Below are 27,113 nucleotides of genomic sequence, written 5' to 3' on the forward strand. Positions count from 1 at the left end.
TTTTTTTGAAAACGTCCTGCAAACTGCTGGCAGCTTGTTTTTAATGGAAAATACCAATCGCCGAGGATCTATACCTTGCCTTTTGCCAATAATGAGAAAACTTCACCTTCTGTCCCCGGCAATTCTTAGGAAATCTTTTGCTGTTATTCCTACAAATCCAATTACAGATTGTTGAGTAGCTAGTGGAGTAAGCTTATTGAGGAGTGTCACATCACTAAGTCGCGCGTATGTGTTTCAGTTTGTAATGTGGTCTGAGCCGCTGTAGAGGTGTCAACTTAAAATGCAAGTAAGTAGCAGAACAGGGCTAATCCCAGCCACTACTCCCCTGCAGCCAAATTGTAGCGCAATGAATGACAGTGGAAATGCAAAGATGCCACTGTGCTTATCACACACAGCCAGATGGTGGACCTGGATCAATGCACACATGCCACGATCAATGCATTTGATAAAGAATTAAGAAGAAAACTGTACATGTTATCAAAGAACTTGTACATGGCATAATTATGATTCTGCATGTGCTTACTGATGATATTGGAGACTCAGAGGCAGGTGATAATGAAACTGATAGGAAGAAATAGCTTAAAGGCTACAGCATATGGCCTCGGCACTAAGAAATCTTGTCAAATAGTTCAGAAAGCTTTTTTAACTGTTATTACAGGCTGCTCATAGTGCAAGCTGGTGGCAACGTTTTAATTTTTTTTATTTTTTTATTTTTTTTTTTTAAATCCGAAATGTCAAAAAGTTACAAAAGCTGTACTTTTCAGAACGGTGCGGAAAATAATTAAGACACCATTGTGTTTTAAAGGCGGCAAAAAAAAAACCCCTACAGGTAGTGAGAGTGTTCACAATTTTTTTTTTTTTTGGGGGGGGGGTGTCAGCAGGCAGGGATTTTTTTAATATATATAATTCCACATTTCCTTAATAAACATATTCGGGGGTCTTGTGGCAGGGTAAGGAATGTATCCGGGTAGCAATTTGCGTTCGCTGCACCAATTTCTACAGATACAGCGTCGATATTATTTCTGGTCAACTGCAGAGTATTTCCCTGTTACCGTTTGTGCTCCGTCAGCTGCGTTACAGCCCCCTCGGATGCGAAAGAAGGTAATTAAAAACTCGTGAAAAATATCTAAAGTAATAAAAAACCCCAACCCATATACATTTATAATGTAGAAAAGGTACCTAAAATACAAATTCTCATGCTCCAGTTGATAGATGAGCTGTCTAATCAACGCCTGGACGTAACTTAAGTGCTCTCATTAGTGTGAAGACCTTCGGGCTAAATAAGACTAAATCCCTTAAAAATTGCTTCTGCAATAGAAAAATCCCCCTTACCATTTTCCTCTGCCTAAATCATATCAATTAAAAAGAGAGCGAGGGAGGGAGGGAGGCAGAGAGAGAGGCATTTTCACATGACTTTGTTTTAACTGACACTCAAAAAACTATCTTCTGAATCCAATTTAGAATGTTGCAGCAAAAAAGTTCATTAGCAACCCAAGACACACTCACACACGCACACAAATCACGCCGAGTTTAGTTTCTCTTTCACTTCAAACCTGGATCTTTCATCAGTGCTAAGACATATAATCCCCATTGAATCCTTTCCCTTAACTTTTTTTTCCCCCCCCCCACCCCACCCCACCCCAGCGCCAAATATTTAATCGACAGTGCGGTTTTCCATTAAATTATCCAATTTAGCAAAGCCAGCTTCCAGGAGAGAGAAGCGCCTGTGTTTCAGAAAACCAACCCGAATTTCAATTTGTCCTGACAAACCGTTGGGTATTAAATTCTAAAGGCACGCAGAGTGCATAAAGAACTGATGGCTTGATTAGCTCTTGTGGTGCAATTGAAGGAGCTGTCTCTCTCCCCTCTCTCCCCATTTGGAGCGAGACTTTGATCTCCGCTCAAGTCAATTCATGAACATCGACTGACAAGACGGCATGAAACACCCCGATGGTTAGGCCCAAACTGGTGGTAGCAAACTATTTGGTTTCATTAAGGCTTCAGGAGAAGTGACCAGTGACGGTCCTTTCATACCGAAGCCAACAGGCAAGTGACTATTTCAAACTTTAACGCGCACCATGTGCTGCCGCAGGCCGCTACACCCATAGTCGCTCACTGGGGTATGAATGGCTTTGCCCACTCTTGCGCGGGGCCCGCGGGCTACTACGTGCGGCCGTCGGCTCGTTAGCGCTCGTGCCTGCCCGTGTTTGTGGGGTGAAAGCGGTTTTGGTGGGAGAAAGGCAGGTAGAAGAGCGGGTGCCGTATGAAAGCCCCCCATTAAAAAAAAAACAAACCAACCAACAAACCAACCCCAAACCCACAAAAATTGTGGTTTTAAACGCAGTGTTTTCCTCAACATAGGAGAAAGAGCACCCGCGCGGGCTGGAAAGATAAATCACAGCCCCCGCAGAACCCCAACTTTGACGCGCGGCCCCCGCAAAGCGCGGCGTGTTCGGCGGGGTTTCGAGCTTTGCTACAGTAAACTGTTTACACATCACTTTTCCCCTTTTGTCGTTGCCCTCTCCAAAGAGTCCCGACTTCAAAGGGCCGTTTTTTTTTGCACCAGTTCCTGTCAATGCAGGTCAGGAACACTAAAGTGGCAAGTGGCTGCAGTGCCGTGGCACAAAGAGTCTCGGCGGCTGAAATCAAACAAAGCCCAATTAAACTAATCATAACGTCCCAGTGAACACAAGGAAGCTCACCTGGTATTTCTGGACTTCTTGTGTGAATTCCCAACTCTGCTCGGTACTTGGTACTATAATTACCCTGACCAAAATACTGTGAAATTACCGCTCTGATCTACTAATGGCTGCAAAAAATCAAGCCGTCGTGGTTTCATGCCAAGGGGCCGTAGCAAGGTGGCGCAACGCTTTCCGACAGAGACGACAACTTCTAAAAAACTCAAAAGGGAAAATTAACGGGATGTGGTTTACGTTGCCAAGGCCTGTTCATTAATTACCAATTTAATCACCGCTGGAGGCATGACATTACAAAAATCTGGCTGAAAGTTCTAATAGATTATGAAGACCACCTAAGAAGAGTGACCAAGAAATGTACAAAACAATTAATACTGTTTCACTGCTATCAAAGACACTCAGATTATTTTACATCAAGTGAAGCAAAAGAATTAGTAGCTTCACAGTGCCACCACTAGGAACTGTAAATACAATGGCACACAATTAGTAATGCACATGTGACTTTTCGTTCAAGGCATATATCCTTGGGAAAGCCAGAACACGATAAGGAGAACAAAAGAAACATTTTTAAATGAAATGAATAAAGATTTTAACTCTACCCTGGTGCATGCTGAGCAATAACAGAGGAGGCGAGGCAAAACGCAGCTCTAAGTAACGGCGATATCATCCTGGGATTCGCAACAGCCTGCACCGAACCTCCGCACGCACACAAAACCTCCGCAGTTATTAGCAGCGGGAGAAAAAGAGCATTCCAGACGCTGAGAAACCGGGGTCTGGCTTCGGACACAAAGGCAGAGCTCCGAAACACCCAGATCTTTTTTTTTATTTTTATATATATATTTTTTTTTTTTTTTTTGGTGAATATCTATAAACGGACAGAAGCAGCGTAAGTTTTTTGAACTAAACACCCAGATCTTTTTTTTTATTTTTATATATATATTTTTTTTTTTTTTTTGGTGAATATCTATAAACGGACAGAAGACGCGTAAGTTTTTTGAACTACTGCTGTTCAGGCGATCTTAAAATTCGGGTAATAAACCGACAGCCTATTTTCTGCGAGCGTGCAAGTTAACGCCGCAGCTGCGGACTACACAGCACCTCGAATTGACACCCACAGACGAAATAACCACCTTTTTATATATTTAGGCCAGATGCTTAAGCGGTGTAAACACAGACAGCTTATGGAAATAACAGCGATAAAATTCAGCTGAGAATCACGAGCATTTACATCTCAAACTCAAAGTGCCTAACATTTGTCTGGCATTATCAAAGGATACACTTTTTATTCCCGAAATCCCTCCCGGTACAAAACTGACAGTGCATACTAATTCTCCTTAGAAATGAGTTTCCTCGCACTAATTGATTTATTTTCCCAGCTACGTCAGAGAGTTGTCCATAGCAGTATTTCCGTCCAGCGAAACATCACAACTTCATAGCAAGAAAGTACTTAAAGCAGATCAAATAGGAAGTCAAAAGATGCAGGACCTTCTTGGAAAGTTGCAGATTATTTTTTATTTTTCATGTCTTGAGTACCGTTAAAGAAAACAACGCGTTTGTTCTTGCCATCAAGGCAAGGAGATGGGGCTATCTCAACCTTAGCCTGTCGTTCGAAAGAAGTAAATATCAGTTGGGTTGTGGTTTTGAAGTGTTCAGTCAGCAGGGCCAACCTTCATTTAAAGAAAAGTATATTGTTAAAACAGCTATAAAACTTGGAATGCTTCATGAAATGTAAATACCATACAGCATAGTCTTATCAGCTTAAACCATATTTAACCACTTTATAGTGGCGTACAGACAAGACATATAAATGAACAACAGGGAATAAGTTACCAAAGCTCAGGGATTACCAAAATAATGTTCAATCTTTTTACCAATTAGATGGTAACTGCTTCTTTGTAATCTCAGGGAGATCTAGTGATCGTATCTAAATCTGGTCACAATTATCAGCACGACAGACTAGTCTTTTTCGCAATCGATATTTTCCAATTAATATTAAAAGACCAAGGTTGCCGTCTGCAAAGTCCTGCACCTCAATAAACTCACATTAGATGTTTAATTAATAAAGATCAGCTTTTCTCTCTCTGCTTTTTTGTTGTTGTGGTGTTGGGTTTTTTTTAAGAAAACCAAGATGGGAATAACTCGGGAGCGTTTCCTGAAATGAATTAACATTACCACCTCAATCACCGGCATTTCTTTTCCAACTGAGGAGACTACAACACCCCAAATAACCCACTGACGAGCCAGATGCCTTTCCTAACGCAACAGAAGCAGGGATTCGGGTAGAAACAAAACCTACCGATTAAAGCTACCCAGTACTCATTTTCAAGAACCTGTTAAAATATTTGGAGGAAAGAATACTCGTGATGCTAAACTTGAGTTTAAGGTAAAGATACCTTAAACCTCAAATCAAAATATCCTCTTTTTGTTGCCTGCTGCGAATTCGCGTTCTGCACCACTCCTGCTCACGTCGACTAGAGTTTACTTTTTGGTCACCTATTAGATGGGGACAGTTCGGAGCTTATTAGCTCAGAGGGACAGCAGAGTCTTGCGGGACACGATCAATAAAATTAAAGCTTTTTTTCCCGAGCGTTTAAAAATAATGCTTTATTTTTATTTTAGTGCAGCTGGCATATCCCCCATCTGCACAAAGGTATGGAATCAAAATTAAAGTATATAAATATCTATATAATATAAATATATAAATATAAAGAGTATATGTAAGAGTATAAAAAACTCATCTTTCAGATTTTGTCACTTTCTGAAGGTCTTCTAAAACGACTTCCATTTTCACTAGTCCACAAAAAAAAAAAAAAGTTACCAGTTTGCGCTATAACGTTTCCTGAAAACGAAAAGTAATGGGCACAACAGATTGACACCTGAAGTAGAAAGAGCTTATTAAATATGAATTAGATACAGCTGCAACAAGTCCTTTGAGGAAGGGAGTAAGAAAAAGCAATATTCTGAGCAGAAAGAAACAATCTCACGGCATAGCCCGGTCCTGCTGCCCTCTGTATACACACAGCGTTGGCGTGTTCGGAGGCAACAGCTTTTTTTTTGGCGAGGTACATCGTATCTGCAAAGTCTACTACAAAAGCCGAATATAGTCCCCACTGCTGTTTCAAACCCTTTTTTTTTTTTTTTTTTTAAATATATTTAGGCAGGTTTGGCCGTCATTCAACTCGAATAAATATGACATAACGGTAGCAGAGATAAGTAAAACCAAATCTTCCTCAGTACGGAAAGGCAGCTGGCAACGGTCGCGTTTAAACACGGCAGCGTCAGGATTGCTCTCTGGAAACACCCCGTCAGTTTATATTAAGGTGGTTTTAAATACTTATTGTGTAAACGGAGCCCCTCACAATTTTCAGTCATCCTCAGAACGCCGCTGTGAAGGGAGAATTATTATTTTCCTGTTTCACAAGAGGCAAAAGACAGAGTGACTCTGGTCCCTGCAGGCACCAGGCTATTAACTCCCGCAGCCCAGCACCTCTGCCAGATCCTAAATACGCCACATTTTTTGGCCAAATCCATATGAGAACCCCGGTCCTGCACCCGAGTTTACCGAGGAGGCATCCTTAGCTCAAGCAAAACCCAAATAACTTCAGGAACAATCCATGGCCCGTGTTACGAAGAAAAACACACCCTTTGCCAGATGAGCACTGTTTTTTCATGAATTTCGTGCTGTACAGAGTTCCCCGCTAAAGCTACCTTGCAAAAACAAGTGAAAAGAATTCGACACATGACTCAGGAGATGCCAGAAAGAAAACTATTGAGCGCAATCCTGATTTTCGTCCCGCTCTGCGTCCTTCAGAAGAGAGCCTTGCGGCAGCACCACCTTTTACTTGCACTTTCCCCCGACACTCAGCCCAGATCTGCGCTCTACGCAGCGGCGGGCGCCACTCGGGTTTATCTTCCCCCCGTTCAATACGCAGGGCCCATCAACGTGTAGCGCCATCCTTTACTCCACAATATTCCAATCTTGCTCGGGAGCCAGAATTATTAATTTCTTCAAGGGCTTTTCTACAGCGCTCATCACTACGGTATTTAAGCGCCTCCAAAGCGTTAATCACATTTCCCTTCTCACAACACCCCGTGGTGGTGTTATTACCCTGTTCTTCCGATGAGAACCAAGACGGAGAGATCCAGCTAAAAGGATCTAACACTGGGTGCTCCCTCTGGGAAAACTATTACCTGTGGGGTGGTTGTTGTTTTTTTTTAATTCCCAGTATACTTAGCTTTACGCAGCCTTTTGTGCGTCTGGAGCACAGCTCCGATGGATTTCCCTGGCAGACCCGGATGCTCAACACATCTGCAAACCAAACCTTCGCCTAATGGCGATCCGGCAAGGAAGGCTACGCAAAATTAATGACCGCCCGGAGGAAGTTTGGTTTAAAAGACTCAGCGGTACCGATCAGGAACTGGGAGGCAAAGGCGGCATTACATTTAATTCTCTCAAGCACCTTAACCGTGACCTCATCCTTTTGCTCCTTGCCATCCCTGCTTCGTTTGCCGCACACCTTCCAGCTTCTGCAGCCAAAAGGACAGAGGTCCTCTGGACGAGCATCACCTCAAGCCTCTGAGCTAAATGAGACGCAATTGCTTTGGGGAAAATAGTATGCGATCACATAATTAAAGACTGCATCATAATGCATATACACAAAGGAAGTTAATTAAAGTTGCCTGTGCGTTTCTTAACTCCTAATTCCATTCTCTGTAATCACGCTGACTCCATAACCATAACCATTTGAGTTTATAGAGTCAACGACAGCTGCGGTAAATTTCCATTCTTGACGCGGACCAGTCATTAAAGGAGAAGAAGAAGAAGATTTTGCCACCGGCCTTCGCAGGTATTTGCTGACAGTGGAGTTATGCCGAGATTCAAGAATTATGGATTCCATTCCACGTTCTGCAAGTGGGGGCTCCCTGCTGGAAAGACCATTTAGCCCTGCGACTCCTGAATATTTCCCACCCGTCGTGGTCCCCTCTAGCCTGTCACTTGGCCAGTTAGGTTGCAGAGACCAGCTCCAGTCTCCTCGCTTTTCCAACATCTCATTCCAGCTGAGCTGCCGTCGCTAACAACCATCACGGCAGGTTGACATCTTACAGCATCTGGTGGGAGCAGATATGTCCCGTCTAGCCCTGTGATATTCATCATGAGAAAAGGCGAGCTAAATAAAAATGAGTAAGCTAACAAAAAGGCTCTCCTGGTTAAAAGCAAAGTGATTACAGCTGCTGTGCCAGGTTGGAAATGACAGAAGCATCTCGTAAAAGAGTCACTATGTGCACACCTACACCAAGAAAGCAGTCAGAAAGGCTGAGCTGTTTATAAATCATGGAATGGTTTAGGTTGGAAGGGCCCTTGAAGCCCTTCTCGTTCCCCCCCCCTGCCATAGGCAGGGCCACCTCCCACCAGCCCAGGTTGCTCCAAGCCCCGTCCAACCTGGCCTTGAACACCTCCAGGGATGGGGCAGCCACAGTTTCTCGGGGCAACCTGCCCCAGGGGCTCACCACCCTCCAGAGTAAAGAATTTCTTCCTGATATCTCATCTAAATCTCCCCTTTTCCAGTTTGAAGCCATTCCCCCTCGTCCTATCACTTCATGCCCTTGTAAAAAGTCCCTCTCCAGCTTTCTTGTAGGCCCCCTTCAGCCACTGGAAAGCTGCTATGAAGTCTCCCCGGGGCCTTCTCTTCTCCAGGCTGAACAACCCCAACTCTACCATAGAGAGAGGGATCCATGGGGGGATCAGTAACTCTGTTCGCAGAGCTCTTAAGCTAATTCCCCGGTCTCCAAAGGCCTGCACCAATTTTAAGGCCGTACCTATGATCCTCCCAAAGCACGAGCATGTTTTCGAGGAGTTTCTGACCAACGCGGTCTTTTCTTGGACTTCAAATACCTGCCTACAGGCTTACATCCAGGTGGGTGTGCAGACAGCTTGCCGATCGAAGGCTTCTGAGAAGCACCGAATGAGCAGACCCGACAGAAAAAACTTCTACCACACTGCAAGTAGGGAAGAAAAGAGAGAAAAGAAAAGGGGCTACTGTCATCCAAAGCAGAAAGTGATGGGACCAAATCAGGTGGGTTGAACAGGAAGGGAAGACGATGGGGCAGAAGGCACAAAGGGAAGATGTCTAAGGGAAGAAAGAGTAAAAAGAGCGGGTATTGAGAAAGGAAAGTTAAAAAGGAGAAGAAGGGGAGCTGAAATGGGCAGGGCAGACAGCTGAAATAGAGTCTGAGAGAGAGGAGAGAACGAGGAGACGCAAACTGAAGAAGGGGAAGAGGACACAGCTTGGGATGCAATGAGAACTACGTGATTCAGAGGATAAGGGGATTGAGTTAACAGGTATACCAGCAAATTCAGTGCCTTAATCTTCTGCTCCCGTGCCTTCAGCAATTTCTCAATTAAAAAGAAAAAAAATAAAGAAAGAAAAGTAAAGCAAGTGAGAATACTGACATGGGCCTGACCCCGGAGCACAAACATGAGAAGCTGGAAACACACTGCAGCGAGAAAGAAGATTCAAGAAAAAGGGTTAAACAGCCAAGAGAATGGACGCGTCATGGGAAAGCAGCCAGTACTTCATGAGAGGCCAGTTAGTGGTCAATAAAGAGACAACAGAGATTTTATTTTTTTTTTTAAAAAAAAAAGAGGGGGAAAAAAGGCAAACAAAAGAACAGCAAGCCCAGAGTACACGACTACTGAAAAAAATAACACAACATTGGTTCTACCAGAGGAAGGGTCAGGCTTAGGCTGAAGAAGGTCTAAGGTGTTTGCTCTATGCTTAGAGGAGAAACAGGAACGCTGTGGGTTTGTTTTTTTTTTTTATAAAAAAGACCTTTACCAAAACAAATCAGGTGAGCGCATACCAAGTAACCTGTATTTATGAACACAGAACAGACTTGGAAATTTCCTCCCTTTTGTTGACCTCAAGCAGCAGTACAACCTCCCCCCCACACTGCATATTGTTCTCACTTGTTTACTAAGAAAACAGCGATTCAGAGCTCTCATATGACAAACGCAGAGTGGCAACGGCGAGGCCACGAGACAAAAGTTTCAAAAGGAAGTCATGACTCCGCAGGCTCAGCTTAGCCGGGGTGACCGATTTTCAGAGCACACACCGGGCTACTTAAAGCTCTTTTCCTGAAGGTATCAAAAAAGGTGCAGTTGCAAACTTCCAGAGTTACTTTTGAAAGTATTGGCCCTGGATTATCTCTTTAAAGTTTTCTTATCTCGCGTTAGATCTTCCTATTTTAAACCATTTTCTTTTGAATCCCCTCTCAATCCATCCCAAGAACGAGCCCAGCTCAATTCCCACTACTAAACGCCGATTCTCATTATCATAACCCTCATTCGGATAACACGCCACCACACGTTACCGCACACCGACACATACAACGCTGCTTTGAGTCAAAGTCCTTCTTATTAACCTTAATGACCAGAAAACACTGAACAGAAATACGCCTGTACTGTCTTCTAACTATCAAACAAGCAATGACCGGTAGTAAATGGGCACAACTGCATCAAATGGGAATGCTGCACCTCCATAAAGACCAAATACGTTAAATTAAAACAGAAATCGGTGTATTTTATCTTATACCTATACATGTTGATGCATACATACATCCTCATTCCGAACATATGCACGGAGATGTCTATAACATACGTATAGGTTATATACAGCTTTATAGAACATATATTATTATGTAGCAACTTTATACAATATATGAAATATGAACACTATACCAGCCGCCATTAAAGACACCCCCCCCTCACAATGCATGGCTCCCCCTGAAATGCATTAGGAGAACGTTGAACTTGGTAAAAGTCAGAAAATGACAAAATTACACTACAACCTGCCTTTGGCTCTCATTTCGTATAGTCTTTAATTGCAAAACTCTTACTTTTTTTTTTTTTTCCTACAGGACAGTCGTCTTTTTCAGTGGCCGTGACTGACCGTGTTCGGTGAATGACCAACTGCTCCGTATCTCACTTTACCCTCACCACTCACTCTCTGCCCTACACCTTGTTCAAAATAAACGATTTAAACTCTTCTCTGAACACAGAATTAGTCACTTCTTCCAGAGCGTTTCTGTGGCACTCTTCACTATCACATCTAAGCGTTTCCAAATTACATCTCCACAAGACCTTTCTGAGCTGAGGAGCTTTTGTTGTTCTTTTGTCACAGTCAAGTCGAGAGTGCCCATGACCTGTTTGCTCCGAGCGCGCAGGATTTCAGTGGGGCCAGAACCACAGGTTCACAGCACCGTTCTCCTTGACTTGGCCACAGTTGGGTGTGTTCAAACCTTCCCAAGAATCTTGGGTTAGAAATCAGAAATCAAGGGATACGCCACCTTAAGTACAGTGGGTTGACGTTGGTACGGTACGGTACCTTCCCGACATTGTCAAGAGCTTCTTCTGATGGAGGCAGCAAGAAACTTTGGTTCTGCAGAGCGGCCCTAAAAGACTGCCCTTCCCTTTCCCGCAGGCTTCTAATTCATTTTTCAGCTGCTGTTATAAATGAAATAAGGTCCCGCGGGGAATCTCGCTGCCTGAACTACGCAATCCCAACTCTCACCCTGAAACCTCCGTCCCCATCTCCCATCCTTCACCTGGTTTTCACAGCCTAGACGAGGTCTTCATTTTTGTCTACCTTCACATTGCCATCTACCTCCCTGCCATCTACCCGCGGCACCGCTCCTCCGCGCACCACCGGTGGGGTAGCTCCTGCTCCCCCTCTTTGGCTTTCACCAGCAGGTGTTTTGACTCTAAAAGAGAAAGTTTTGCTTTCCAATACTATGATCTGCACCAGAACGGGCCCCGATCCTTAGGGGAGCCACGGTAAAAGATGCTCTTGCTGCGCTGTGTCCCTACGGGCAATTTTTACTGACACTTACCAGCTTTTCTGAACTTCAATTGACAAGACTGTGCTATTAACACAACTTCGTTTTGAACAGGTCTTTCAAGGGGACGGAACCTTCTTCCTATAAGACAACTTTTAACGTGGATAAAACAATGCTTTATCCAACCTAATGCAGAAAAATGGTTGAACGGGGTTTTTTTTGAAGTGAAAAATAAGTAAAAAAAAATATTACCCCGAGGCAGAGAGCTGACGGGGAAAATTTCAGCTCAAGCAATGAAATACTAGCAAAGTTGTAACACCTTTGAAAATAGGAGCTTGTAATAAAAAACTGTTAGGCAACTTTAATGACAGTTGTTTTTGCCTGAGTAGTTGCCCATCGTATCCCTCCCCTAACGCTGTTTGCTTTATGGAAAACGAATTAAAAAAAATAAATTCCAAAGTGAAACTTATACTAAAATATAATTACCTAGGAAAAACTGAAACACAAAGTAATAATATACATATATATCTCATTATGTTATCATTATACAAATAAGACTTGTCTGCATATATGAATTTATTTGGAAGAAAAAAGAAGTGTCAGTTTGGCGAGAGGAATTGTCAAGAAAAAAAAAAAAAAAAGTAGTACAGCATTGATCCAAGCGAGCTAAGAGAATGAAATGAGACGTGTAAATCACTGTCTTCATTTCTTGATTGTATGATCCCATTTCTGTAAAAAGCAGAACGTGCCCCTCAGGACTTAGGCTCTGAAAGACGTGAATCGGTAAAGATTTGAGCCTTTCCCTGCATCATTATTTTTCAGTTACGTTTCCATTCTCAGTTGGCAGTACGGTCTCTAACGCGCAATGGTTGGAATCACAAAACCTGCATTGCGAAGGTTCGCCTAAATATTAATTAGCTTTCATCTCCCGAGAGTACGCATCCATCCTTCCAGGTCCCCACGGAGGCCACTGGAGGCACAGCCGTAGCCGCTTCGCCACTGGAGCTCATTCCCCAGCTCCACTTTCCCATCTCCCCAGCACAATCGGCTTCGGCGATAAAAAAGGGAATTGTTCCATCAACTCTTTTACAAGACTGTCACAAGCAGCCTCATTCACCGCCACAACACGGAGGGAGCAGCAAGTAGCTGCCATCACAGGCTCAGGGAAAGCCTTTACATGAACTGAAAAAAGAGAAATCATCAAAAATAGCAGGAATTGCTCCACTATCATTTAGCGAGTAAAGAAGGCGCTCCCGGACCGCTGCTTCCAGTGAAGTCTACGGCATCTTTCTGTCGGCCGCACCAGCAGGAGAAACAGGTTTTCGAAGGGAACTACGGGTACGCGACACGTCGGCGCGCCGAGACATCCGGCAGGGAAAAGAAATATTCCGCAAGGACGTGCCCCCCGCCAAAAACATACACACATACAATACATTTTAACTGTATAAACCGCCCCACTGGCCAATATTTCTTACATCGTTCAGCTGCTTATTGCGGGCCGGGATGATGGTATTGGTTAGTTGCTTATTCCCTGCCTTTAAAGCTGCATCTCTTCTTGCTTGCTCAAGCAGAACTCTTGCTCGTTCTTTAAGTTCTTCCTGTCTTGACAACATTCGTTGCTTAAAAATAAAGAAATATAATTAACAGCAAGGCAGCCTCGGGCTACTTAACGTTTATACAGTAGTTAATAGCCAGGAGCCTTCCTATATAATAAAAGGTCAGGAGCCCCATGGATTACAGCTTCAGGAGGTGACAGAGCGCTCTACAGAAATGAAAAGTGAAGATGATCAAAATGTGAAATTAAAAAAAAAAGTCAGAGGCCTTTATAATGTAAATAAGAGTTCTCTCCCCTCCCCTTAAAACTTAATTTCTATCAACATTTAATGCCTTTCAACTGCAACCGTGGAAAAAAAAATAATTGGCTTCATGGAAGCTATGTTAAATGTGCTACGTGTTTACTTATTTACTTTAATATGTATGCAAATATAATGCTTCGTTGGCTACTTGTATGGGTATCGCTCATTTATAACTTAAAACTGAACACCGAGAAGCTGGGTACAAGGCAAAAACCTGCGAAAATATCTGCTCCTGCTTCATTTACAAATATCCACAAGGAAGTCCCGTCTTCATACAGGTGACCAATTATATTGTTGAGTAGAAATACGAGAAGGGGAGCTTCTGCGTAGGCAACGTGAGCTCCCATGCATATATACGCCCAAACGCTGACTTCTTAGTCAAGGACAACCATGAGGACTCTGGGAAAATGTGTCTCTAGGCCTTTGCATGGGCTGGAGCTGGGACAGAGGTTACAGGTTGTGCTCCTGCAACAACAACCGGGAAATTGAGATCATAGAATCACAGAATGGTTTAGGTTGGAAGGGACCTTGAAGATCATCTCGTTCCAACCCCCCCTGCCCTGGGCAGGGACACCTCCCACCAGCCCAGGTTGCTCCAAGCCCCGTCCAATCTGGCCTTGAACACCTTCAGGGATGGGGCCTCCATGGTCAACTCTAACCAACAATGGAGCCTTCGTGGTTAAGATTGAGGCTCACATCTGAGATTTGATTACCATGTGCAAACACACAAACAATTCGCAACAGAGAAACGTTTTTAAAGTCTCGTCTCTTCCTTTTTCTTGGCCCATTACACCCTTGCGCATGAAAATCTTGGTAGAGAAGATTTCCCCCTGCTCTATTATTCTTCCGTATGGGCCAAACTGTTCCTTCCTCACACAAAGATAATGATGAAGACAAACTTCATGAGACTTCACAGATTAAAGGAAAGAAATTAGCTGGCTATGGAACTAACATTTGGCCACTATAACCCATCTACAGACTGCTTCTCTTGCAATTAAATGAATCTTTCTGCTGCAAACTCAGGAAAAAACATAAAAATATTTGAAGCAATGCACATTACCGAAAAACTGGCTATATTATTTTTCTTATCAGACCTAACGGCACGAAGCCAAACGCAGCCAAAACTCAGGAAAGCTCTTCACAGGGGTAAAATTATAAGCCCGCTTTGGTATTTTTGTAAACAGGACCGGTAACATTTTTTACATATCTTTGTGATGATGTGCTTTACTGATAATACTCAGCGTTTATACAATATTCAACTTTCATCCTCACAATAAATCTGCAAGGTAGGTGGGCATCTACTTTTTATCTTTCTAGAAAGGAAAATGATATTGTGGTTAAGTAACATGCTCCAGGCCACTCAACAAAAAGCATAACTTAATATTCCGGAGTTTCTACCTCACCTTTGCAGCTATGTTCACACGGCTGTGCGGTTTCTCAGACAAGATTCTGAAATACGTTTGGAATATTTTAAGGTATTCAAAACTTTGCATTTTTTGAATACGGATCAATGAATTGGTAAGTCTTTCTCCAGTTTTTGCTTCAGTACGCAACGCTCAGAAGAAAGGTGGCAAAAGCCTTGAAGCCATCATCTTTGAGCTGGTTGAGAATACAACTGTACTTCCTTTAATCGGAGAGAGACCGGAAAGATCAACAGCAGACAATTCCTATAAATGAATTTTTCATGCAATGGCTCTTTTGTAACATCACCTAACTTCAGTCAAAGTATTTACTGCCCTGCAATAAAAATACGCTGCCCACCTTGCCTTTTATACTGCAGACAAGATGCAAATCACAAACACGGAGAAAGAACTTGAAGAGCATCTCCGTCCTGACTCACAGCCATAGAGAAAGTTTAAATTTCTTACCTGGGCTGTTTTCGCAGTTTGATCTGCGTAATTTAAAGCCGTTCTGGCATCACTGTCAGAATCAGCTTCTGTTTGCCTCGGAGAAGCATGTGGTTTCTTCGCAAGATCCGTATCCTTATTATAGGAGTATCCAAGCTTAGAAGTAGGAGATAAACTCGGCTTTGCGACAGGTGAACCGGGATCTACTCTTATGCTCTCTATGGATCCTATACATCCCAGCTTTTCTTGCTCTGAGAAACCAACGGTACTGTCTGAGCTCTGGTGCCTCTTCTTGTCGTTATCTTCACAAGCAACCGTGGGAGACGCGTCCTCTTTTTGATCACCGACATGTGCCAAGTCACTCAAGTCGAAAGTGTCAGCTATCAGCAATTTCTTCCTTCCCAAAGGAGGCTGCGCTTGCGTCGTATCCGTACCGCTACACTTCCCAACCTCTTCAGACGCGGAAGTCCTTCCAGAGCTCTGCTGGGATTTTTGGGGATCCGTGTCGCTTCGAGTCCTGCGAGAAGAAGGGGAAGCTGTGCTGGGGCTTAAATGGTCATCGGGGGTCTGATGCTCGCTCTCAGATTCGCCAACACCACTGTCGTTTACAAATACGGAGTCGTCCTGAGAAGCAAAGTCTGCCAAAGCGCTGTCTGGTGGATGCAGCTCGGGCTCCCGGTTCAGGTCGTTCAGCTCCGCGTAGAATTTTTCCTGGTCGACAGAACTGTTTGGGTCCGTTTCATAGTTACCCACTTTATACGTGCTTTTACTGCTGTTCTCCTCGATTTGAACCACGTTTAATTCTTGGCCGCAGAAATGCGCCCTTATTTGATAGAGATAGGTCATAACAGTCAGTTTGTCAGGTATCGCTAACAAAACCATGTCAGAAGGTTCCAGCAATCGCGATATTCCTAAACTGGCAAACCCATCGTATGCCTTTAAAAACAGACAAAAGAAGGATTACAATATGTTTCTTACATACCATAACATTTCAAGAATGCAAGCGGAAGTTTCAGTCAAAGTAAGCAAGCCTAAAACATTACAGGAAGAGTATGGGTTCAACTCTGTAACTTATTATTCCTTTGGCTTCACTACAGTAGTTACTATTTTTTGTTGCACAATCCAATCTGAACTCATTGATTTTTCCCGATGGCTTCTAGAGATCTCCCAGGGTTTCATAGCAATGCAAAACGAGAGAATACAACCAGCAAAGACACTCAAGCGGCATTGTTTTTAAATATTTTGAACATACTACAATAAAATCATGGGTTCCTCACAATGACGCCACTTTCATAAGTAAAAAGATGTTCAGGAAACTGCAACTTAAAAGCCCTTCGAAGAACGAAGAAAACTTACTGATATATTAAATGGTTCTCACTTGAGTAGTCGGAAACAAGCAAATAAAAAAGTGTAAGAGTTGGACCAGAAAAAAAAAAGGATGGCTTTTTAAGATAAAGAACAAAGATATAAGAAACACGACCCTAATCCATCTTGGGCTTTATCAGTGGTGATCAACCTTCTCCCTTCTACTGGTCGTGTAATTGCAGTGATTTGTGTTGATGAAAAACTATGGCCAGATAGCCAAAAAGAACATCACCACAGATTACTGGACACAAAACGTGAGTCATATTAACCCAGCAAACAAACGCATTTTAAAAACACTTGTTGATGCTAAATTTGTAAGAATGAGAGAGCGGACTTGACTCTCGCTTCGCTTTAATTTCTAAAAGCTGAGGAGTTTGCAAGCCTCCCACTTTGTGAGGCCACATTGTCTTCTTTCTGCTAGCCCTTTAAGTGAGTGGGCTCGGTGCATCAGGTTTTTCTAGTTTTGAAGAATTAAAGCCGTTTCTCAATTTACAATTAATTATTACTATCCTGGATTAACCCTGGAAGACGAGATTGTGTTTCAAGGAAGCCTTTAAAAAGGGCCTCCTGTTCGCGGAGAGGCACTCAGTAAAACCACTCGGACCTCTCCTCCCCCAGTAATTCCACAGCTCCTTTTCACCCTCTTCCAAAGGGGGCTAAAACGTTCAACGTTTGTTCCTACGCTATTCTGAACAAAAACAGACGCTAAATTTAAGACGTGGACCCGTCCTTTCACAAGGCAACAATAACACATATCGCTGGCTTCAACTCTACCCTGTTTTATGCTATTTCCTTAATTTGTTTCGGTTTAGAAGGGTGGAAGAAAGAAAGAAAAATCAATTACGATTTTTTTTTTTTTTTATCCTCTCGGTTTTCATACCGGTAAATGTTCAATGCTGAGTTAGAACGTGGGTCCGGCCCAGCAGAGCCGGTTATTTTACTCGCTCCGAGAAAAGGAGGCGCTCCCATTCCCATTGCAACGGCATTCCCCACTCGGGGGTCAAACAGTTTTCATTTCAAACTCTGCTCCCGAGAGACGGAATTTTTCTTCCCAAAGTTTTGCCTGCTTCCCTTCCTGCTCAGGTATGACTTGCCACAGCAGTTGACACTGGAATAATTTTTATATTGCTATAACAAATGCTCCACAGAGTTTATCCAGAGAAATTATCTGAATAATTTATTTTTAAGCCTTTCTGGCTCTCCCTGGGCAAAACGATTTGGCTTAAAAATCACTGCAGGCCTTTGGTGGGGTATCGCTTCTTGGGATGGTTCATTATGAGACTGTTAACGCCGTTTATAAAAGCAGAGCTGTGCGTAGATGCAGGAGCAGCAGCGGAAAACATGAATGCTGTATTTGCTGATACAAAGGAATGAATCAAAAACAGAAGGAAAACTGCTGGGAGGTGATTCTGCCCCTCTACTACTCTGGTGAGACCCCACCTGGAGCACTGCGTCCAGCTCTGGAGCCCCCAAAATAAGAAGGACATGACCCTGTTGGAGCGGCGCCAGAGGAGGCCACGAAGATGATCCGAGGGCTGGAGCCCCTCTGCTGGGAGGAGAGGCTGAGAGAGTTGGGGGGGGTCAGCCTGGAGAAGAGAAGGCGAAAAAGGGGAGACCTTATTGTGGCCTTCCAGTGCCTAAAGGGGCTCCAGGAGAGCTGGGGAGGGACTTTTTACAAGGGCATGGAGTGATGGGACAAGGGGGAATGGCTTCAGACTGGAAGAGGGCAGATTGAGATGAGATATTAGGAAGAAATGTCTCCCTGTACAGGCGGTGAGCCCCTGGCGCACGTTGCCCCGAGAAGCTGTGGCTGCCCCATCCCTGGAGGTGTTCAAGGCCAGGTTGGACGGGGCTTGGAGCAACCTGGGCTGGTGGGAGGTGTCCCTGCCCAGGACAGGGAGGTGGAACTTGATGATCTTCAAGGTCCCTTCCAACCCAAAGCATTCTATGATTCTATGAAAACGATGGGTGGGAGGGAATGGAAAGAACTCAGATGGCGGAAGAAGGAAAGCTGTCATCTACCTGGTCTTGGGGGGCAGAGCTGGAGGAACAGGACCAGGCTGGATAGGGAGGAGAGGGAGACAAGAGAGGTGGGACACGAGGAGCACAGAGAAAGGAGAGGTAGAGGAGAGCAGCATGGGAATTTGGGGGGCAGCCTACGCCCTGGCAGGTACCGGCAACGATGAACGCTCATACGCCAGCAGAAAACTGGCCAGGCATGAAAGCGTAGCAAGCCAGTTGCATTGTTCTGTGGGCCAAAGGTAACATCGGGACTTGTTGTTTGATTAAGTGGGTCAGTGCTGATTCAGTGGCATAAATAACCTGTTACCCCACTCTGAAGGTAGGAGTTACCATTCGAAGAATGAAAGGACCTAAGGATGGGCTTAGCAATCCACGGCAGCCAAAGCCCAGAGACGTGATTTCACCTGAACCCTTTTACACTCTTAATTTCTTATTTATATGCTAATAAAACTAAATCCTAGGAATATCTCCCAGGGTCTGTAAAATGATGGTGGGGACAGTATCTCAGAGTTGTCAGGAAAAGCACTTGCTTTAGAACAGGTAACGCTCCAGCAGAAGGACGTGGACCTGCTGGAGCGGGGCCAGAGGAGGCCCCGGAGATGCTGGGAAGGCTGGAGCCCCTCTGCTGGGAGGACAGGCTGGGAGAGTTGGGGGGGTTCAGCCTGGAGAAGAGAAGGCGAAGAAGGGGAGACCTTAGAGCCCTTTCCAGTCCCTAAAGGGGCTCCAGGAGAGCTGGGAAGGGACTCTGGATCAGGGAGGGGAACCATAGGATGAGGGGGAACGGTGTCAAACAGAAAGAGGGGAGATTTAGATTAGACATCAGGAAGAAATTCTTTCCTGGGCGGGCGGTGAGCCCCTGGCGCACGTTGCCCCAATAAGCTGTGGCTGCCCCATCCCTGGAGGGGTTCAAGGCCAGGGTGGACAGGGCTTGGAGCAACCTGGGCTGGTGGGAGGTGTCCCTGCCCATGGCAGGGGGGTTGGAACTAGATGATCTTCAGGGTCTTTTCCATTCTAAGAAACCATTCTAAGAATCAAGAAGGACTGAATTTGGAATGATGGATATTCTTGATATAGCTGCCATCGCTTTTTACTGTCTGCTCGGTTCTTCTGGTGATGCTCGGCACTAAACACAACAGTTTTCCACTGATGCCACATATTTATTTCCCATCCCCTCTCCTTCTCGTTCTGGACAAGAGACATTCTTGCTTCTCTCCTTTTAAAGGACACTAGATACCTAGATTGGCACACAAATGTTTTACTGTCATTAGTTCTGTAATTACGTTCTGTACGCGTCCATACAGCAGCGTGTGAGGGGTTCTCCTTCGCTGTTAGAGAAGCTGGGAACTCCTCGATATCCCAGTATGTTTATAAATGCCTAGTCTTGCCAACTAGTCTGTAACACGCTATTAACAGGCTACATTTTCCAAGTCAAATTAAGTTGCGTTAAACAGAGGCATAAGTAAGCCTTGGTTTTGCAAATGTTTACACGCATGTTTAACTATGCTTCAGCATGATCCTACCGAGGTCAACGGGCAACTCCTACACAGGCAATTAGATATGTGCTCATGATTTTGTGGAATCAAACAGCAGAAGTGAACATGAACACCGGTTATAAAAAATATGGCTGCCAGCTTAAAGGCAAAGAATTTTTTTTTCCATTTTAACTCAATTCTATCCCTGTAATTCTGAATTCTTCCATTTGGACACATATTCTAAAAGGATTCCTTCCTTGCAAAATGGAATATTTTGTCAAGACAATCGAGTTCCAACATACTGAGGAATTTAGTGGAAACAGTCAACAACTGGGAAAAAAGGCAAAAAAAAAAGGGAAGGGGCATGACAAAAACTGAAAGTGCCAACCAAACATCCAGAAGATAAATTACTATTTCCACACAATAATCCCTCAAATGAAACAAGCACAATAAAATAATTAAAACCAGAAGTTCATTATTAGAACCACACCGTTGTGCCCTTCCACTTCTCGCCCTTTCATCCCCTCCAAGCTCCAGCCAAGTGTAGTTTAGTAGCTTACATGATTAAAGTGCAGGACACGCTATTAGCAATATGAGAAATTGCTATTCTCGATAAGGGACTACGCTGCCAGTACGCTGTAATTTATACACATTTTTAATTACTATTTACTAATAATCAAATGGACACAGTAAATAAAATCAGTTGGTTAATGTTAATGGGAAGGGTACATGGAGAGAGAGAGAGATGTATGACATTTAAGTAGAACCACAGCTCTTCAGCTCCGCTGGGAAGGTGTCTCTGTAACATTTCTAATTTCCTCAAAGATAATCCCGGGTTCTCCTCTGTTCCTCACAGAAATTTGAATTTGCAATGAGCACAATGCACCAAAAAGATATCTGAATTTGGACTGATGCTAACTTAACCTGGAGTAGTTGTTTGGGTTGTTTTGGGGTTTGTCTTTTTTCAGAGGTGTAATTATATTGTGGAAATGACAATGCATACACACGTATGTATAGTCAGGACACTAAACCCATCTACCTATCTCCTGATGAAGTTTGGGGTTTAATTTTTTCTTCTTTTTTCTCTTTTTAATTTACTGACGAGCTGATTGACAGACATCAATTGGGATCCGTCAGCACAAGCACCACAGGCAGTCTTCCAACCATTTCCCAACTATGTACCGCACTGACATATTGGCCGAGATCAGATGTCACAGGTAAATACCCTTTTTTATTCAGCATCAGTGGCAGCACCGATTTGGCAAATGCCTCGTGTGCATTATAAAGAGACTCTGAAGATGTGCTCTTTTTTTTGTAACAGCGCATTTCAATGCGTAATTATACACAGTAATTGCACTGAAATAGTTGTCCCTTAAGATATCTTCTTTTTTTTTTTTTTATCATTAAAATATACACAAGGTCATGAGCTTCTAAAAGATATATACTTTTATGGGTTGATCTTTAATCTATGGTGACAGTCACCTTTCCTGGGAGGGGAAAAAAAAAAAAAGACAAAAAAGAGATGCTTCAGACAAAGAAAATTGTCCTATTCACCCAGAGATGTTATTTTAATTGGTTAGGAGGAATCCTTGTCAAATGTGTTACCTATCTGCACGGAATTTCTAGGCAGCCATTGTCGCCGGCGCTGCCTTCGCTCCAACCCAGGGCAGGGGGGGGAGCGGTTATCAGGCAGAACTGTGTGAGAGCAGGAAATAAATCTGCAGGAAGCGACCGAGATCCTCAATGTAGCTGTCAGGAGACGGCTTGCCGAGCGATGAAAGGGAAAAAAAAAAAAAAACCAAACCCCCAAAAACCCCCAACCAAACCTGCACAATAACAACAATCGTGACTTCTTCAATCCTGGGAACTATAGGCTGGTAGAGGGACGGGCTACAAAGTTCACCGTTTGCCATCACAGTTTCATAAAGAAAAGATGACTGATCGTAGCCGCTACCGTCTTTAATTAATAATCTAGTCTTTTCTTTTTTATAATCCGGCTTAATTAGCCCGGACGCTCAACAAAACTTGAAGTACAAAAACATATGGGCACAGAAAACACCGCGATGTCACGGATAATCCACTTAGGTCATCATAAGACCCTGTATTATTATGAAAAAGATATCATTGGCCAAATTACTCATTAGATAACAGTAGCTCAGAGACATTTCATTATTTAGAATACTTAAGTACTGTTTTAAAGACAAGTAACTCCCTGGCTAACGCATAAGTGTGCAGGCACATTAAAATATAATTACCTTAAACACAAATGAATTTTAATAAAGCGCTTTCAGAAATTCCGCATCTCTACGATCTGACACTCTTTAGTTATATTTGCTCTATAATATCGCACATAATTCATTTATGCAAAGTGTATTTTGATACATTCATCCCAATTCAATTGCGTGTTTTTAGAGCAGCATCAAAGTAAAATCCCAGCTACTTAAAACCAATTTTCAGATGATCTTCAGGAACAATTTTATTATCAGTGACTCACATGAAAATTATCATTTCTAAACATGTCCCTAGGGCTCAACCAAAGTTTGTAACTAAACCGGTTTTGTCTAAAACGGTGAGCAGAAATAAAAAGTCTTTTGGTGATTCCCAAACCGAGTTCCCGCTTCTTCCAGAGAAACTTTTTACACCTTTGCATCACAAAGGTACAGAGAGGGGTTTCAAACAGCTGGCCGGTATGATGCTATAAACTATTTTTCGGATATTTTGGTTTATTTGCAAAGTATCGTCTTAACACTTTTTATCCTGAACTTTCCACGTCACGTAAAAATTCAGGTTCTACTCCCAGCGCTTCGCTCGCCCAGGGAGTGTAAAAGTAGGTGCGCAATTTCATCTTTATAAACACAAAAATCCACCGTCAGAGCAACGTTGACCGTGAGCGGTGCACGGAGCAACAGAAAGGGAAGTCTTCCGTACGCCAAAGCAAGAGCAGTGACGTTTGTCATTCGTTTTAATTACGTGGCTGATTAGAAAAAGCAGAGGAGCACTGGCAGAAGGCCGGCCAGCCCTTTCCCCCGCGTCCAGCATTAATGGAGGCCGTACAAATATTAAACTGGAACTTGCCTCGCACTTGTTGTGAATGTTAAAGCCCATGACAAACGCGAGTCAATAATGCATCCGATTTGAACGGCGGGAGGCTGAATACCTTCTGTGAGCCGCAGTTATGACCTTACAAAACAACCGCGCTTTCCCAAAATTAATAAAAACCCGCGGTGAAGCCCAAATTGAAGCTACGTCTTTGTTGTGGTTTTTTTTTTTTCCTCCCCCCCCTCCCCCTGGCAGTTCTTACCTTTTTGTTGTTCTCTTTAATATCTTGAGGATTCAGGGACTTGTAGTCACTGAGGGGGAAAATGGCACAGTGGGTACGTACGGTATTTGATAAAAGCAGCAGTTTTAAAACAAACCGAATCTAAAAATTTGACACACAATAATATCGTACGGTAAACCAGCAATTTCACAGCAATTCAATCAACAAAACTAATAGGGTGGAAAATTAAAGGAATAAATAAATAAATAAATAAACAAACGCCGATTACATGTTTCATTGCCTGAAGCTTTCCATCTAACAAAAAAAAGAAGTTAAGGCAGGGACTAGAGGCCGGCCTTGACAACCAAATTTACCAGGAGGTAATCCGTCCTTGTCAGCGTACAAAGAGCTACAGGCTTATTCCTCTCATCTCATTTCAACACCGGCACAATTTTCATAATCATCTTGAAGTCAGTTCTTTGTAGAAGATGAAGAAGAAGACAAACAAATCACAGAGAGGGGAGAAACAATTGTTTGGGCAACAAGGGAGAGCAAAGAGGTTGTAAAGTTTGAGCATTCATAAATCTCTTTTCTTAGAAAGGATGCTCCCCTGCTTTGAAGGAAAGGGTGAAAACAGTTCAACACCTGAAATGTCTTTTTTTTTAACATAAACTTTAAACCTATTTCCCAGGAGAGTTAGTTCACGCAGACAGAGAGTACACAACTTACATTAGGTCTGGTCTAAAGTGATGTAATATTGCACAAAAGGATAAACCGTTTCTCCACGACGTAGTAAAATTGGTGATTTTCACTCCCCTATAGTTTTTCGTGACTTCTTTGCACCACACAAGCAGTGACTGACTCGCGTTTGGCTTCCTCCCCAAAACAGGACTTGGTATTGGGCTCGGCTGCAAAAGAAAAAAAAAAAAAAGAAATGAAAAAAGAGAAGAAGATAAAAGAATTTAATGGAAGATGAGAATTAACATTAATTGACCTAACTAGATGATCTGTACCCTTTGATGTGAGTTTAGGTCCTTCACAGCTGTCAGTTTACAATGACTGTAACTTGCAAAAGACACAAATCGCAAGTTATTATCTCCAGTCGTTGCCCTTGGCGCTTGTCTCCAGATGATGCAGATATATGGGATTCCATATCCACGTCGAAGAACAGGCCAAGAACTGTCCCAGTGGCAACCCCGTGCTTAAATACTCAGGGCACGGTGCTGCACGGCTCGTCACATGCACCCTTAAAAAGATTTCCCAAAGTGCAGCCACGGATAAGCATCCCAAAAGCCAGGCGTGGTCGGGGCAGAGTTTACCACCAGTTGCCATCTACCACCACGGTGTTGGGATCAACGTGGCGGCGGCGGCGATGTATGATTAACGCATTCGTCTCGTAGAGGCTCCAACCCAAAGTTTTCGGCCGCGCTCTTCCTCTTCGAGCGCACGCAATTGCATAAAGGTGATTACGGCACGGTGCTTCTAAACAGCCAACCGTACCCTAAGAGCCTCCTCTTCCAGGCTTTGGGTTTTCTACGTGGGAAGGGAATTTCGGCCATAAATCGTTATCAGAGGGTGGTTTCTAATAAGTATCATTAGCTAATAGCAACCATTTTCCTAAAGGGTGTTTCGACGTTTTCAGTCACATTTTTGTTTGCATGCACCGAGAATTAAAAGGGAATAAAATATTTCAAGTGTTTGGCAGCCTGTCCGCCATTTCCCAAATTCGGCAGAGAACGTACTAATTCCAGCCAATGTTTTCAAGAAATACACGCTCGTTTCACCAGCAAAACCACCATCACTTTAAAAACTTCTTAGATGTAATTAAACAGACAGAATTATTTGACTGACATAAATCCAAAGTCTGAATTATAGAGAACTCGGCCTGCTTATTGTTTAACGTGAGGGTAATTAAAAGCACATATACAGAACGAACACGCTATTTAGGCACCTTATAGCCGGAGAGTCCCCAAATTAAGATAAAAATAGAGCGAGTCATTTACTCTATCACAGCCACTTCAGTTTAACAAGGAAATCCTTTTGGCCATATTGCCTATTTGTGAAAGACCAACGATGCCCCCACTTGACTAAAGCGCGTCAGTGCTAAGCAATTAGCGGCTACCTCCCAACTGATTTATGTCTTCACCCCTTCTGGGGGGGTAAAAAAAAATAATAAATATATATCTATATACAGAAGCAGGCAAGTAATTTTTCATCTACCGTGACAGTCAGCCCAAAGAAGCTGTTTTATAAACACACCTACCTCATCATCAGATAGAAGCACTGCCAACTCATTTACAAAGTGCAAAACGTATACCTTGCTGAGATAAGTTGTTGGGTTTTTTTTTTTTTAAATACCGGATTGTATGTACAAAATAACTTGTTAAAAAGTGGTGTTGTTTTTTTTTTTTTTTAATCCCGTCAACGATTCAAATCAGCACGAACAAATCCGTTAATGATGAGACAAAGATCTCTAAATATGCCGAATTAACATCTTAACAGGGATATACAAACTAGGGAAGAAAAAGCAGCACTAAATGATAAACTTTCTTCACTGCGCATCAGATTTTAATCACAGAGACAAATATTGCTTAGGAGCTGCCAGACAGTTACCCAGATTTAGAGTGATGTAACTAAGATCAGGGTTTTCTTCTGTTTTTTTTTTTTTGTTTTGTTTTGTTTTTTTGTATCTTGACGAAAAAAACAGTAACTAACCACTGGCCCCAAATTTAAGGTACTACATTACTTAAAATATATTTGCTATCTAAATTCTACATATGGAAATAACTCCGCTGGGAGAAAATCATTAAAATAGCACTGTCAAGATGTGGAAAAATGATATTTTAACAGATTTTTTTAAAGCACAGGACTACTTCTTCAAACCACAGAGCACTATTTAGCAGGTATATTAAATGTCAACTATAAAGTCTTGATACTTGTTGCTGAAAGTCTCTCCAGATATGTTAAATGTTCCGGTCACCACCTAAATACTTTCCAGTTAACTCTGAAATAGCCTTAGGCAGTATAACCATTCAAATGCCTTAATTACATGTCTAACAAACCAAAGATGTAACTGATTTTAAACCTAGGTTTTACAAAAGGATGTCCAAAGCTATTAAATCAATACATTTAGAAGCATTTTGCATTTTATTTCCAAATTATCAAATTTTAACAATCCAGAATACAATTCCTTGAAAATCTATACTTAAATTGGAGCTTTTTTCCCACGTCTCTCCTTCCTTTTACTTTAGATTTTCTAAAAGTATTTTATTCGGAATACGCAACATTTGGGATGTGCATAATGTACTTACACCGTTTTCTCTTCTCTAGCTGATAAAGCAGAAATTACAGAGAGCTTTCTTTCCAGACTTGGTATTCCAAGTTTTTTTGGATAAAGGTGAAGTTCACGTTAGAATAATGTTATGCTCACGCGCCTCCTGGGTCAAAGCTTTCATTATTTCATCTACGATAAAAGCATTCAATTCAAGACACACTGGAGATCCACGAGTAACGGCCAAATTGTGCACCGGCACTTGCCAACCCTTCAGAAGGGTTAACAAATGTTAGTTTTGATTTTTTGGGGGAAGCATCATTATGAAAACCATTCTCTTTTGATACCTATAGCTTGTACGTATCAGCTACAGGTTCGGTGCAAACACAATTACTACCAAGGGCCCATTTCCAGCTTATATTTGCTCTACGAGATTGGTAGGAACTTATCAAATGAAATGAAAATTTAATTAGCTTTTCCCTACATAATT

General features: G+C 42.8%; 1 protein-coding gene across 1 annotated transcript in view; it reads right to left on the reverse strand.

The window, feature by feature from the left end:
• The window catches only part of EHBP1 (EH domain binding protein 1), a gene marked incomplete at its 3' end in the record, with an annotated part of 225,619 nt that overhangs the window by 53,756 nt on the left and 144,750 nt on the right, over positions 1–27,113 (reverse strand). The window contains exons 11-14 of the mRNA XM_009892512.1: positions 24,082–24,260; positions 23,395–23,443; positions 15,256–16,170; positions 13,007–13,150 (exon numbers count right to left, since the gene is read on the reverse strand). Coding sequence (XP_009890814.1) covers positions 13,007–13,150; positions 15,256–16,170; positions 23,395–23,443; positions 24,082–24,260 — 1,287 coding nt within the window. The remainder of the gene's footprint in view (positions 1–13,006; positions 13,151–15,255; positions 16,171–23,394; positions 23,444–24,081; positions 24,261–27,113) is intronic.

This window comes from Charadrius vociferus, unplaced genomic scaffold, assembly GCF_000708025.1.
Source record: "Charadrius vociferus isolate BGI_N301 unplaced genomic scaffold, ASM70802v2 scaffold139, whole genome shotgun sequence".
In the NCBI taxonomy this organism is placed as follows: Eukaryota; Metazoa; Chordata; class Aves; order Charadriiformes; family Charadriidae; genus Charadrius; species Charadrius vociferus.